Genomic DNA, 14,856 nt, shown 5'->3' with positions numbered 1-14,856 from the left:
AGCAGGATGTATGAAGTCTGTATGGGGAAAGCCCTCAAATTTGGTTAAATATATTCTAGATTCTACAGATGTGTGAATACCTACAATATCTGTTACTCAATACCAAACCATAAAAACACCTACAATGTACACCTAAAGAAATACATCTACAAAACATGCATATTTGGACAAATCATATAATCATGTTTAATGATTTGAATGCTTTTTGCAATATAGAGTCTTTTACAGAGTCGAAAAGAACTGTTATTGAACAACCAGTATGCCTTTGAAAAAGATTTTTGCCTTTAGATTTCAAGCACACATAGACATGTACTATTCACGAATACTAATTGCACTTTGAAGAGGAAAAAAATACTTACACAATTTTCCACACTTTCCTTCAGTAAATACAAGCAGTTCAGATGACTCATGCTCAGTCTTACACATTGCTGATGTCGTACTTGTGACATGAAGCACCAAACTGAATAATAATCCTGTGTGACGTTGAACGCTTGAGTCAAAGGCAAAGAACGACACAAGGTATATTTAGCTCATTCTTTCAGCTGACAGGTATGTAATGTATTGAATTTAACGGGAATCAAAAACACTTTTGAATGGAAAAGGGCTGTAAATGGTTTGCCTTCACATTTCTGTCTCATGTCCTTGCAATTGGTTTCACGCAAAACGTCCCTTGCAACCACCATTGCATTCTCTACAGCCCATCATTAGTAGCTGACTATAGCTCCATAGAGAACAGGTTTGTCACAAAGCTTTTGTGTGCTCAGGGACTGTGTGGCTTTTTCCTGTGACTGGAAAGAAACCCTTTTGGTCAACCGTGCTTATAAAAGTCCCAGGAGTTGTTTGTCATCCATTTGTGGTTTGTGTGCTTATCAAACTGTGGAGACACAAGTGTGTGTGTGTGTGTGTGTGTGTGTGTGTGTGTGTGTGTGTGTGTGTGTGTGTGTGTGTGTGTGTGTGTGTGTGTGTGTGTGTGTGTGTGTGTGTGTGTGTGTGTGTATTTGTGTGTGTGTGTGTGTGTGTGTGTGTATGTGTAATGTGTCTAGGTCACCACGTGCTGCCTTGTGAAACCTGTCCGGTAAGAGAGAAAGGGAAGGACAAAGTAGGAGAGAGAGGGAGGGTAAGAGAAGGATCATTTTTTACCTGTTGGACAGGTCCACTGACGTTTTTTAAGTAGGAGTAGGACTAAGAGCTAAAGCAGCACTACTGAGCTCCTATCACCCAACAGCATCCTATGGCAGATTATCCGGTTGGTATCTCTCACTAAAAACTTAGCTTTTTATTTTTTAATATACTGGTTATAGGTTAACTGAAAGGTTAACAGAGTCCAACTTATGGTCTATTCTGCTTGTTAGTATTTCTGTAGGAGTGCTTGTGAGCTTTGTTCAACATAGAACATGTCACTTTTGTGAAAAGCAAAAATGGGTTTTTAGGAAAAGGGAGAAACCATTGAGGTTACAATGTCTGTGTGACATGTTACACATTATGTTACACATTCGTTTTGACCTGAACACTTGTTTCATTAATGATGCTGTTGTTCGCTAGACTGAGCTGTAGCTATAACAATGTTGGATGTCATGTGCTGGATATTGTCTTGTTATGTCGGCCATTTGAACCTATGTACACATCTCACAGGTGTGTACAGCCACCCGTTATGGTGCTTGTATGATAACATTGTATACTGCTTTTCTGGTTGTTTGACGTTGAATGGCACAGAAAAGCATAACCACTTGACAGACAGAGACAGTCTATGTCATGAAGTCAAGAAAATGTCAGATTTGAGCTTTGAGACCTTACATTTCACTATGTGACTCATCTCACTAGAGAAGGTGCGGAGAGAGGAAGAGGAAGAGGAAGAGCATGGTTTCCAAACATACCCACCTTTGTAGTCACAGGCAGGTGTGTCACAGTGTCATCTTTTTTGAAACATTTGGATAAACAAACAATAAACAAACGTTGCACCAACCTAAATTAAGGGTAGAGGAAATAGAGTGTCATAGAAAGTTTTTATGATTTTGTGGAACAAAATAAAGAACTTTATTGTTATTCAGTCACGTCAGTAGTGAAACACTTCCACACTTCTTGCCACATTTCTTTATGCAAACATGAGCTCAAATGATTTACATTTCATTTGGTTTGTGTCCTCTATTGAAATGGAAAAAAGGTCTATTGGGAACCCTCGGATTGTTGGGGGATATTTTTGAGGGGGTTATTCGGGTTTATGTTCAACTTTCCACTGAGAACCTGTTAATGTACTAGATCATTTTCAGCAATAGCATGTATATACTTTTCACATTTAGCAGACACATTTTTCCTAAATGAGTTTATGTCCAAATATTAATTATTTTCAACTGAAATGTATTCCCCCGGGCCTCAAACCCATGACCGTGGTGTTTGTAGCACTGTATTTATCAGCTGAGCTACAGGGACACAAAACAGGGTTCCGTAAGTGTCTCCCTCCCTCTAAAGACTGGCTTTACTTTCACAGCCTCACCATCTGGGACCTGCCAATAGCGACACACAGCACTATGGTTAACACATTAATACATTATCCCTCAAGTCAGCATGCTGTATGAAGGATATAAGCTGATTCAGGAGCCACATTGTAGTTGTAGCTCTCTGGTCAAATCATTGTAGTGATGAGGTTTAATGAGTTAAAAATGTACAGTAAATGTGAATCTTTGGCTGAAGGAGCACTTGACAAGGTGCTGTCTTAAAGATTTTTGCCAGATTATCATGTCCTCAGACGTTTTTAGGTTGTCCAATGTTGCTATCAGCCAAAAATGGGGAAAGGTTTTTAGAAGGATTCAGAAGGATTAACTGTGGGCATTTAGTTTCAAACCCAGACAGATCAGGTTTGAACGGAGTGGAACAAGACCAGGAGAGAAGATGTGTTTATTTAACTTGCCTCCATGCTCCACCGGGATCATGTAAATGTGTCACTACAAAGGCACCTCTCTTTTGTTCCACCGAAGGTGAGGCAAGTGCATTTGTACAGAACATTCAGTACACAAAGGTAATGCAAAACCTTCAGTAAACACTTAAGAATAAATATATCACACCACAACAGTTCATAGAAGGACATAATGGCAGAATACTCTGGTGAATAATAGAGATAAAAATATTAAGCATAAAAGAAAATTTAAATAAAGGAGAAATAAAGGTTAAGTGCATAGTTTAATGAGACACAGGCAAATAGGAGCGTTTTAAGCCTTTTTGGAAAGAGGAGGAACTATTCTACCAGCAGAGTTGCAGCAGTAGAGAGCAACAGAGCCAAATGCTGAATCATGGTGTGTTGTTCATATGTCAACCCAAGCGAGTCTTTCTGATACTAGGAAACCAATTAATAACTGCACCTTACTTCTTTGACTGCCTGGAAACCAAAGCGGAAACAAAAGCTTTGGACTCGTGTGCTCAGTGGTTCTAGCTTTAGCATTCTGGATGAGCAGCCAGTCATTTAACAGCCTTCTAGGGGAGGACCAGTACTTCATCCTGATAGTGATGAAGACACAGATGTGTTTCTTTACGTCTTGGTTGGATATAAAACTTCTACTTTTTGCTATATCTGAAGATGCAAAGAATGTGTCTTTACATGAGTGTGTTTATATGAACAGAAAGTGCAATGCCCGCCCCAAAAAACAGTAATACTTCCTTTACAGAACTCTGGCCAACTGAACGCTACATTGTACATCTCCATGACGCATAGCATTTCCACTGCACAGTCCTCTTCGGGCAGGAAGTGAAACCTAGTTAAATAGTAATAGAAGTAAACACCTGTGAAGATACCTAATCAGAGGTGGAAAAAAAACCAATGTGACTGACCACATAAGCCCTAATGACATGTGAAGATATATTGACAATATTGACATTGACAAGTATTTACACTTTACCTTCATCCACCTCACACACTAACCTCCTGATTTAGCTTGTGTAAATTGTGTAGGATTCTGAAAGGCTGGGGAATACAGTGCTCTGTTTTTATTGTTTTTTTTCTGATGGTTTTGTTTAGTATTGATTTCTTCTACCTTTTGGATCATTCACTTTAACCCAGTTATCTGCTTTTGCAGAAAGCTGATTTGATGTCACTTTATTTATTGTCTAAAAAAACAAGACCATATATTACAGGACCAAGACATCTCAACTGATTCTAAGCCTTTCTAACATCAAGTGTCATATCTTTGTTGTTGATTAGTTATCTCTGCTAATGAATCTCTCTCCCTTTTCCCAGTCAGATGCTCCTCCTGCCTACTACTCTGTCACAGGGTCAACGGAGCGACCCCCTCCTTACTCCCCCACGGATGGGGCCCCAGTCTGGCATCCACCCCCAACCCTACCGCAGTACGGCCCTCGACCTGTGGTGACCCCTGTCATTGTCACTCGCGTAGGTACTGGACCCCTTTTAGTCTTTCCCTGAGAAACTTAAGAGGGCACGTGCAAATCACCTGCTTAGTGAGGCTGTCTCTATTGGTTACCTGAGAGTAGACTCTTGACCAGAATGAATGAATAGATGTATAGATGGAATGATAGATGATGAGCTAGACAGATGAACAAATTAATTAACTGACACTAAAGTCTTTAATTGTTCAAAACGTTTGCCTCAACTTAAGTATCACTTATGGGTGTTTCTAGCTATTGAAAAGAGAGAGATAGAGAGAGAGAGAGAGAGAGAGAGAGAGAGAAACCTTCACTTGACAGACATGGCAGTCAGTTCACCGTAGGCTAATTATTGATGTAAGGGCTATCTAGCTTATATCTAGCTATATAGTCACGACAGTAAAACTAATTTTGGCATTGAATCAGATTGTTTATGTTTTTTTTTTTTTATCTGAGTGCCAATATCTTCCAACTTTGTGTACACTGTACTCACTCCTTCAGATGCTGCAAGTCAAGTCTCCACTCTGTTACACAATCTGTCTGTTGTTTTGGCATAAACACCTCGGTTTTTAGGGCTTAAATACTCAGGGCTATAGCCCCAAGTCATCAGACCAAGAAGCGCCACTTGTATAACTTCACTGCACAGTCACTGTATCTTTATGTTAAAGGCACACTCACCTTCAACCTTTACTTCTTGATTTTCTCTGAGAAATGTGAATGTCCTCACAGTAAAGCAAAACTATAGCAACATTTGTAATAGAGAGATTGAGGAAAGGTTAGTAATATGTTATTTATTGAGAAAATCTGCTGAAGGAATAGGTGAGAAAACTGAACTTTGGCCGCAAAAATCTACATACCTGTTGGAAATTCATGGTTCACTGAGCAGAATGAATGCTGTAGGAACACATTGTGCTCCAAATCTCACAATCATTAAGTGTTTAATGTTATCAGCCGTAGGAAAGAAAAGGCCTTGTCTTTTTCCTATGGCCTACAAACTGAAGTAAATATATAGTATTTATAGTATACATATGTTACATTGTGAATCCAGTTGTGAAATCTCTGGTATGGAGAAACCTGAAACAGTAGAAACCACTCTATTATGCCTGGGGCAGAAAGAGGGCTGTTTAATGAGTGTTTTTCTTTTAGTTAAAAACCTGTTTTTGAAGTATTCCTGTTTTTCTTAAGACCCGCCCCCCAGGAAGTTACCCAGCAGGAGTCGCGCTTGTTCCTATGGCAGCTCAGGGGGCATTGCGCTCGCCCTTGGTCTGGTGGCCGTCGCCATCTGGCTGGGAAGTAGGTTGCAAAAAATAGACGCACCCACACCCACACTCACAAACACACACAAACACACACACACACTCATTTCAGATTCATCAGCACTGTTTCACACCTTACATGGCAAATTTGACTTAGTGGGAATATTGTCATGAGCACATTCATGTTTACTTTGTGTTGTGTACTTTGTTATCATTGTCTAACATCAGCATGTGGGTATCACTAGGCTACCAATCCTCTGAGCTTCAAGAGATAATCTAACCATTACAAAAGCTAACGCTAAAGGCTGACAACACATTTGGGAACCTTTTGTGGTACATATTGGTGGGCGACACTGCTGAACACAATGAAAGACGCACCAGTGAGTGTCAGTGATGGAGTTTTGTTCAATTTGCCATTATTGTGCAAGAGGAACTCAGACAATAAGACAGTAGTAATGTTCCCCATCACTGTTGCCTATAAACAGTTCCTCAGTGTGTCATCAGCCTACACATACTAGATGAAGATGAGGCGGTGCGAGTCTAAGTTCTGACACTTGTGAAACCCTCTCCTGCCTCACCCTGTCATGTCTCACCCTTTCATGTCTCACCCTCTCCTGTCTCACCCTGTCCTGTCTCACCCAGTGCGGTATGGCTCAGATTTGCTGGCGAACCGTCCCAGAGAGTCGCCCCCAGACACCTGCCCCGCGTCCCCCGTGCTCTGTGATGACCACAACGACTGCTCACGCGGCAGCGATGAGTCTGTCTGTGGTCAGTGGACTGGATTTATACATTCAATTCCTTTCATGTCTTTATTAGAATGGATTCATATATACATATATATATATATATATTAGAAGTCCTTGCTGTATTTACAAATGTAAAAATAGAGAGAGAGAGAGAGAGAGTGGAGAGCACACACAGATTTAACTTTTCGTGTAGTTTACCTTTAACTTTTACGTCTCTTATTTGTAAGCTAAAATATGAGAAGCATAATGATGAAGAATATGGCGTAAGACGTGGCTCTGTCTTTAAATGGATTAAATGCCATTCCTTAGATTGCTGTTCCTTAGATTGTTCTTCCTTAGATAGTTCTTCCTTAGATTGCTCTTTATACAGTTTTGCATCAGTTTACTCTCATGGAGCCCTATTAAGCACAATACATATTTCAAGGTTTTTCAAGCGCAATAGCATTTATAACCAGTTCTTCACCAAGCTAACTCAGTTGAATTGTGAGGTGATTTCCCTGTGTTGGAGTAAACATTGTGTTTGGCTATGGTGGTGTGGTGCCCTCTGCAGTGCGCTTCGGGCCAGACAACCAGCTGCAGGTCAAGACCTCCATAACGGGACGCTTCCTTCCTGTCTGCTCCCAGGGGTGGAGTAAAAGCCTTTCAGATCTCACCTGCTCCCAGCTGGGTTTTGGAAGGTATGGACACGACGTGGACATACACACAAATACACACGCGCACACACACACACACACACACACACACACACACACACATACACACCAACATGGACTGATGCACACACTGACACTCGCATACACACATGGAGGTGGCATACACAGATAGCTGACACACTGACAGACTAACACATGACAAATGTAAATAAAACATGTAAATACAGACATATACACCATAACATATGCCCACTTTCACACATACACATTCATGTACACAGTGCATAAGTTAGATAAATGAGCTGAGGCAGACTCTCTCACACACAGTTCAAGTTTGCTATGTGCAGTTTCACTCAATAGACCTGCAAGATTTCATTCCTGAAGCTTGACATTTTTCTGAGCATTTTAACTGTTATGGTGCACTTTACCTTTTTTATCTGCTCATTTGTGAAACACTTTTTATTTCCAATGTGTATGAATTGTGCTGTATACATAAACTTGCATTGCCTTGCCTTAAGAATGTGCCGTGTGTGTGTGCGTGTGTGTGTGTGTCATTTAGAAGCCACACCTATCGAGCTGTGGGTGATTCATCTTCTAGTACTCTGTCAGCAGCAGATAAGTCATCTGATAACATACAGGGCAGGCTTACAGTCAGGTGAGTACCAGTCCATATCAACACACCTGTATACCGCACCTGAGCACACATGAGTATCATATTGTTCACATTCCTAGGAGCCAACTGATTGCTCTTTATAGAGAATTAAAATTCAGCACAATCCTGAGTGCTCACATCTGTCATCATTCAAACATATTACAGTAATGCTGTACACGAACACACGTTTTCAGGAAGTTCATAAGAATTCTAAGGAGCTTTACCTTACACTGCAGTAGACGGTATCTTCACAATCTGTGGAACAGTGATTGTATCTCGTGTGACATGTTGTTCAACACCATTAGTTTCGAGAGACAATTTGTCTGCACAACATCTACCAGTACCAAAGCAATCCTCACAAAAAATGAACCAAAAACACTGAAGCTAACATGAACTCTATGTATCTGTTTCTCTGGCTGTAGTACCTCCTGCCCTAGCCAGCTGACTGTGAGTCTGGAATGCAGCAGTGAGTTTTCAACATTTTTTTTTATCTATACACATTTTCTTCACCATTTTCCTTGCAGTCATAAAGAATAGAGGATCTACACCTTGCACGACATGCAGTAGGATCTGAATAAGCACCTAAAAAGTTTTTTGTGTCATAGATCAAAAAATAGAATGTATCTTTATAAACATGACAGTCATGACTGTATTTTTCATTTGTTTTGAGGTCCATCAGCAGTTGTGTAGACGTTTAAGGAAAAGCTAATAATGAATCTTCCTCACTCCAAATGGTCCTTCCTCTCATTCTCTACCTTCAACATTCCTTCACACCTCTCCCCTCCCCTCCCCTCTCATACCACCCTAGACTGCGGGCGGCCACAATCCTCCTCCAGGATCATAGGGGGCGTTGAAGCAGAGTTGGGTCAGTGGCCCTGGCAAGCCAGCCTGCACTTCCGAGGCTCCCACACCTGTGGAGGGTCTCTCATCTCCCCAGATTTTGTGATAACAGCAGCCCACTGCTTCTCCGGGTTTGTCATCATTCATGTGAAACAAAGAAAATATTGTGTCCTTTCAACAGTTATTTACCTCTGTATTACTTAATTAATTATTTGTGAGATTAACTCTAAAACAAGCCATGGCTGTAACAAAAACATCACTAACAAAATATGGTCAACTTTTTCTAACTGGATGACACAGAATCGGCACATAAAGTTAATGCACTCACTCATAAAACAATGCCCACTGAATGAACAGTTTCTACAATCTGGCATAAGAATAAGATTGCTAGTCGTTTAATATTTTGCATACATTTTATTTAGCAATTTTTCCTCCTTTGTCAGACTAATACAGACTCATTCGCATTGGGGTACCACTGAGTTTTGACTGAGGCCCTATGCTGTCTGTCACACCATGTATTCTTATCAGCCCTTTTGTCTTATCTGTTCCACAGTTCTGCGGGGCAGTCACCAAGTAACTGGCGTGTCTACATGGGCATGGTGTCTCAGCTGGAACTTCAGATGTCCTACCGCGTGGAGAAGATTGTCCTACATAAGGATTACGACGCCAATTCCAACAACAACGACATCGCCCTACTGAAACTCAGTCGACCTGTGGCCTCCTCTAGTCAGTGCATGTGTGTTTAACACACTCTCCTATTTAACAGAGCAACGTAGCAACTAACATTTGGTTTTGGGTGGGACAGAATTAGAGTATAGATTCATAGTAACAACTTTTGGTTTTCATTCTTCTAATGCTCTGACCAAAATTAGCACACCCACAGTATTAGTTGTGTGACAGAACATTTGTAAATCCATGGCGGAATTCCGTGGCCGACTTTTAATAACATAGTCCTCTTCAGGATGGAAGTAAAATGAGATTTCAAAAAAGGGCCCTTTGTTGTTTTTTTCTTTGCACTGCATTTTATCTTTCAGCTAGAAATGAATGGTGGCTAAATAATCAATAAACTATGAAGCTGAAAGAGCTTCAACAGATATACTTTCTACCCCTTATAGTGACTCTAATATTATTTTTACGATGTATTATAGACACCATCCAGCCTGTGTGTCTACCAGCATTTGGCCAGACGGTTCTTCCTGGAACAACATGCTGGACTACTGGATTTGGGACCACAACACAGGGTGGAGGTGAGCCTATTTCTGTGAGAGAATAAGCAAAGTATTGGAGAAGAGAGTCTGTTTGATATCAGTTGGACATTGTATGTATGTCATCTCACCTTTCTCATTGTGTGTGTGTGTGTGTGTGTGTGTGTGTGTGTGTGTGTGTGTGGGTGTATGTGTCTGACATTTAGTGAGTGGTTCCAGAGGACTTATGGAAGTGTCTGTGGACATAATCTCGTCAAGGGCATGTAATTCCAGGCAGGTCTATGGAAACCGCATCACCAAGAACATGCTTTGTGCAGGAGACCTGAGACAGGGAGGAAGAGATTCCTGCCAGGTACGACCACTGGGATCATTCCTTCACAACTGTATGCCATTGTGTGGCTATGAGATTATGTGTGTGTGTGTGGTTATTAGATTATGTGTGTGTGTGTGTGTGTGTGTGTGTGTGTGTGTGTGTGTGTGTGTGTGTGTGTGTGTGTGTGTGTGTGTGTGTGTGTGTGTGTGTATCTGGCAATGAGATTGTGTGTGTGTGTGTGTGTGTGTGTGTGTGTGTGGCTATTAGGTGTGTGTGGCGCTATGAGAGTGTCTGTCTGTCTGTGTGTGTGTGTGTGTGTGTATGTGACACAGGGTGAGAGAATATGAGCTCTGATGCATGGTTGAGGTGGGTGCGGCCCATTTCACAGAAAAAAAATAAGTATTTGAACCCCTGCCGATTTCGAAGTTTGGCCACTTGCAAAGAAATGTGTGATCTATAATTGTAATAGTAGATGTATTTTAACAGTGAGAAACAGAATATCAACAAAAAAATCCAGAAAACTGCATTTTATAACATTTATGACTTAATTTGCATTTGATGCAGAAAATAAGTATTTGAACCCCTAGCAAAACATGACTTAGTACTTGGTGGAATAACCCTTGTTGGCAAGCACAGACGTTAGACTTTTCTTGTAGTTGGTCACCGGGTTTACACACATCTCAGGAGGGATTTTGGTCCACTACTCTTTGCAGATCCTCTCCAAATCCTTAAGGTTGCATTTTCAATGGGAGGGAATGAGGGAATGATGGAATGAGGTTCAAGCCCAATATTCCACGTTACATGGCCCCATCCATAGTCCCCTCGATGCAGTGGAGTCGTCCTGTACCCTTGGCAGAGAAACAGCCCCAAAGCATAATGTTTCCACCTCCATGCTTGACGGTGGGGATGGTGTCATATTCAGCATTCCTCCCCCTCCAAATGCGGCAAGTCGAGTTGATGCCAAAGAGCTTGATTTTGGTCTCATCTGACCACATCCTCTCCCAATCCTCCTTAGAATCATTCAAGTGTTCATTGGCAAACTTCAGACGGCCCTGTACATGTGCTTCCTTGAGCAGGGGGACCTTGCGAGTTCTGCAGTACTTCAAACCATTACGGCGTAGTGTGTTGCCAATGGTTTTCTTGGTGACTGTGGTCCCAGCTGCCTTGAGATCATTCACAAGCTCCCCCTGTGTAGTTCTGGGGTTATTCTGCACCTTTCAGATGATCACCGATATCGCACGAGGGGATATCTTGCATGGAGCCCCAGACCTAGAGCGATGGACAGTTGTTTGGTGTTGCTTCCATTTACGAATAATCGCACCAATAGTTGTCTGCTTCTCACCAAGCTGCTTGCCGATGGTTTTGTAACCCATTCCAGCCGTGTGCAGGTCTACAATCTTATCTCTGACGTCCTTGGTCAACTCTTTGGTCTTGCCCATGGTGGTGAGGTTGAAGGTGTGAAGTATGATTCTTTGGACAAGTTTCTTTTATACACGTCACCAGTTGAGATCAAGTGTACCTTGTTAGGCCTAATGAGGACTAATCTGTGTGCTTCTTGGGCACATAACTGGTCTTTGGGAGCCAGAATTCTTGCTGTTTGCTTGGGGGTTCAAATACTTATTTTCTGCATCAAATACAAATAAAGTCATAAATGTTATAAAGCAGAATGTGCTTTTATCATTATTGTTCTTTGCCCAGACAGTGAATGACCATTTGTATTTATTATAACATCAGTTCTCTTCTATTAACAAAAAAGACACAATTTTTTTCAGTAAGCACTAAACCATTTTCACGTAAATCCACTTTTCCACATTTCCACTTTCCAGCACCGTATAACATCACTCCCACCTGGTGGAGCAACTGCTGACTCTTGTTTCACAATAACTTGTGATAACAGGATAAACAAGATTTGTCTAAATACTGTAATGTTATTCTACAGGGGGACAGTGGTGGTCCACTCGTATGTAAAGACAATAACAGATGGTATCTGACTGGTATAACCAGCTGGGGAGAGGGTTGCGGACAGAGGAACAGACCAGGTGTTTACTCTAACGTTGGCAGCCTTTTAAGCTGGATCTACAGCAATACACAGGTAACAAAGCTCTCAGTTTCACACAAATATTAGCATGTGCCAAATCAATGGAGGTCAACCTGCCTAAGAGTCTCCCTTAACATCCCCCCATAACTCTATCTGTTTCTCTCCTCACGACCATGCAGCTAGAGAGGCCTTGATGACAGCAGTACTACCAGCATGAGGAGACCATTGTGGGAATGTACCCAACCTTGCGTTTTTATAAATTCATCTTTTATCCATAATTTCTAAATATTTTAATACACTCTGCACCTTTTGTAATTATTATTAATAAAATATTGTGTAAATCTATGATTGATTTGAATTTCTTTTGCTACATAATTCATGTGTAGAGTTCATCACGTGCTGCGTTCTGGGTGGAGTGTTGGTGTAATTTTGGATGCATGCAAGTGCACCACTGAACATTTAAGGTTGAGTGTGATGCTCTGGTTTTCATGAGGAGAGAAGAGGAAGGAAGACCATGTACATGGAGGCATCAGAGCTGTCGACCTGTTGACCTGTTTCACTTGATCGACAGATGTGGATTTCACTGGATGTTGTCAGTGACGGCACACATCTGTGTCAATGGCAGATTATGTACATGTGAAGTCACTGAGCTGGTTACAGGAAATGCGACTATTTTATGGTACTTTAGTTTGCATGGTAAGATATGTGTGAAAAAACAACAATGCTGTCAACACAGACCTTAAGGGATTTCCCAATCAAGATGTTATCTGAAAATATCTGATTTACTTAATGAGGAATAAAGAGGTATTGAAGCTTTTATAATAAAAACAGATGTGATATACATGATTTTGTCAATATGAATGTATTACAACGTAGCATAACTATTATCTCCTAAACATAGGACAGCAAAATTTCATTTAGGGCTATTTTTAATGGACATTCTTTTGTAGTAGCAGTTAAGTTCAAGTCACTTCAACGATGTCCCAACCGTACACAGCAAAAACAGTCTTCCCATTTATCATCATGGTGAAACGTCAAAATGTGAGAATGTAGCCTAAACCAAATATCTTATTTTACAATCAATTCATCATCAAACAGCTTCAAGTTGCCAACATTTCTTTTTTATATTTAATATTTAAAAAAGATACACCGTAACCAAAGAATCTAAGGATGATCAAAATGTGTTATTTGCAATTTCAACTGAATAAAGAAGAGAATCTCTGTATAGCCTGTAAGGTATGGGCATTTTATTTACTTTAGTTGTTAGCGTTAACATTTGTGTGACATGTCTTTGATGTTATTGTTTACATATCAGTTATGCTGAGAGATTTACATTTTTAACTTTAATAATAATGTTTATTTTTATGTATTTATCTTTTTTTGAGGGGGCACCCGAATTGCCAGCAGAAGCCATCTAGCCTTCAATTTATTATTATTTTATCCGATTTATTCAGAATGTGATTTAATTGAATGTGCAGATGGCTATGTTACTTTGTGTTTATTAGACAATTGGGCATAACCCAACATTTGAATAATACATATGCCTAGGTGTACAAATTATCATCACATGACGTTACTCACTACTTAAGTACTCATTTTATGAGATCTATTTTACTCTTACTCAAGTAATCATTGTGATGGGTACTTTTACTTCAGCTTGAGTCACTATTATTATAAAGTAACAATACTTTTACTTGAGTGCAGCTTTTGCTTACTCTACCCACCTCTGTCCACTCTTCTTCTGTTGAAAAAACAGAAAGCTTCTAGCAGTTAGTTGAATCTGGCGGTCAAACAATATTGTAGCCGTACACATACACACTCAGGTGTGTGCGTATGTGTCTCTATGGTTGGTTAGCCATGCGCTGGGTTTCAACCAAAATGAAGAATATATGGCTATTAATAAATAAATAAATAAATTACAGCATAAGCTAATCCAAAAAAAAAAATAGGCGGGCTCCACATATACATACAGTAGACATAAAGGTAGTAGTGTAATAGGTAGTTTGGTATAATATGGGAGAGAGAGGGATAATAAGACCTAGGTCTGGTATAACTACACCTAGCATTAGCAACTAGTCGTTTACCAGGAGCAAAACATCGAAAGAGCAGGTACTTTTGGAACAGAATTTACCCTGATCTTACTGCTAAAGCCTGAATGTAATCTACTCAACCCAGCAAATCTCTCTCCCTCTATCTCATATCTCTCATGAACAGTGTGATGAAATGTAACAACATTGTATGTGCAATAGGTGACGTGAACTGTTACACTAAGCAACTGATTTAAAAAGCTTAAAAACCTCCTGCAGAACTGCTTTTACCAACTGTCAAGGCCTGTGCCAAGGCCTGTGACCTGTGGTCCAATACTCTATAACTTGAGTGGAGGTCGACCACAAATTACTACTCAGACAGATCTTCCCCCCAAATCACCACAGACAAAGGGACCAAAAACACCTTTATCCTTGTTGTCATTGTTGTAAACAAGCAAACAGTGTTTTAGTTAGCTCAAGGGTTAACGGATAGAGTTCCTGAGGGGTCAGAGAGATAGTCATGGTAATAAGTGATAGTTTACGTAGCAAGCAACAGCAATCCATAAGTGCTGTAAAATTCCTTGCTAACTGGAAAGGGGCAATCATTCACAACCTCTACCTGAATAATTACAAGCCCTGACATTTTGTATAGGGCTGGGTGTGTGTGTGTGTGTGTGTGTGTGTGTGTGTGTGTGTGTGTGTGTGTGTGTGTGTGTGTGTGTGTGTGTGTGTGTGTGATTGGGACACATATTAAT

General features: G+C 40.5%; 1 protein-coding gene across 2 annotated transcripts; it reads left to right on the top strand.

The window, feature by feature from the left end:
* Positions 1-1,111: 1,111 nt before the first annotated feature.
* On the top strand, positions 1,112-12,729 carry tmprss13b (transmembrane serine protease 13b). 2 transcript variants are annotated; one of them, XM_031571808.2, is made up of 13 exons: positions 1,112-1,246; positions 4,226-4,382; positions 5,557-5,664; positions 6,270-6,395; positions 6,924-7,050; positions 7,586-7,681; positions 8,101-8,144; positions 8,487-8,649; positions 9,072-9,244; positions 9,667-9,765; positions 9,930-10,075; positions 11,976-12,128; positions 12,254-12,729. In XM_031571808.2, exons 1-13 carry the CDS (start codon positions 1,232-1,234, stop codon positions 12,266-12,268), a joined length of 1,422 nt encoding a protein of 473 aa, XP_031427668.1. In that variant the 5' UTR covers positions 1,112-1,231; the 3' UTR covers positions 12,269-12,729. The 2 variants fall into 2 exon arrangements, with proteins under 2 accessions (XP_031427668.1, XP_042564390.1); XM_042708456.1 differs by lacking the exon at positions 1,112-1,246 and having other exon boundaries at positions 3,995-4,382.
* The last annotated feature ends 2,127 nt before the right edge of the window (positions 12,730-14,856 follow it).

Source organism: Clupea harengus, chromosome 8 (assembly GCF_900700415.2).
Source record: "Clupea harengus chromosome 8, Ch_v2.0.2, whole genome shotgun sequence".
Taxonomy (NCBI): Eukaryota; Metazoa; Chordata; class Actinopteri; order Clupeiformes; family Clupeidae; genus Clupea; species Clupea harengus.
This window is presented reverse-complemented; position numbering and strand designations above follow the sequence as displayed.

Coding starts and splice junctions, on each gene's coding strand:
- tmprss13b (XM_042708456.1), top strand. CDS start 4,202: ATGAATCTCTCTCCCTTTTCCCAGTCAGATGCTCCTCCTGCCTACTAC. Junction 5,665..6,269: donor CGTCGCCATCTGGCTGGGAA/GTAGGTTGCAAA, acceptor TGTCTCACCCAG/TGCGGTATGGCTCAGATTTG. Junction 8,145..8,486: donor TGTGAGTCTGGAATGCAGCA/GTGAGTTTTCAA, acceptor ATACCACCCTAG/ACTGCGGGCGGCCACAATCC.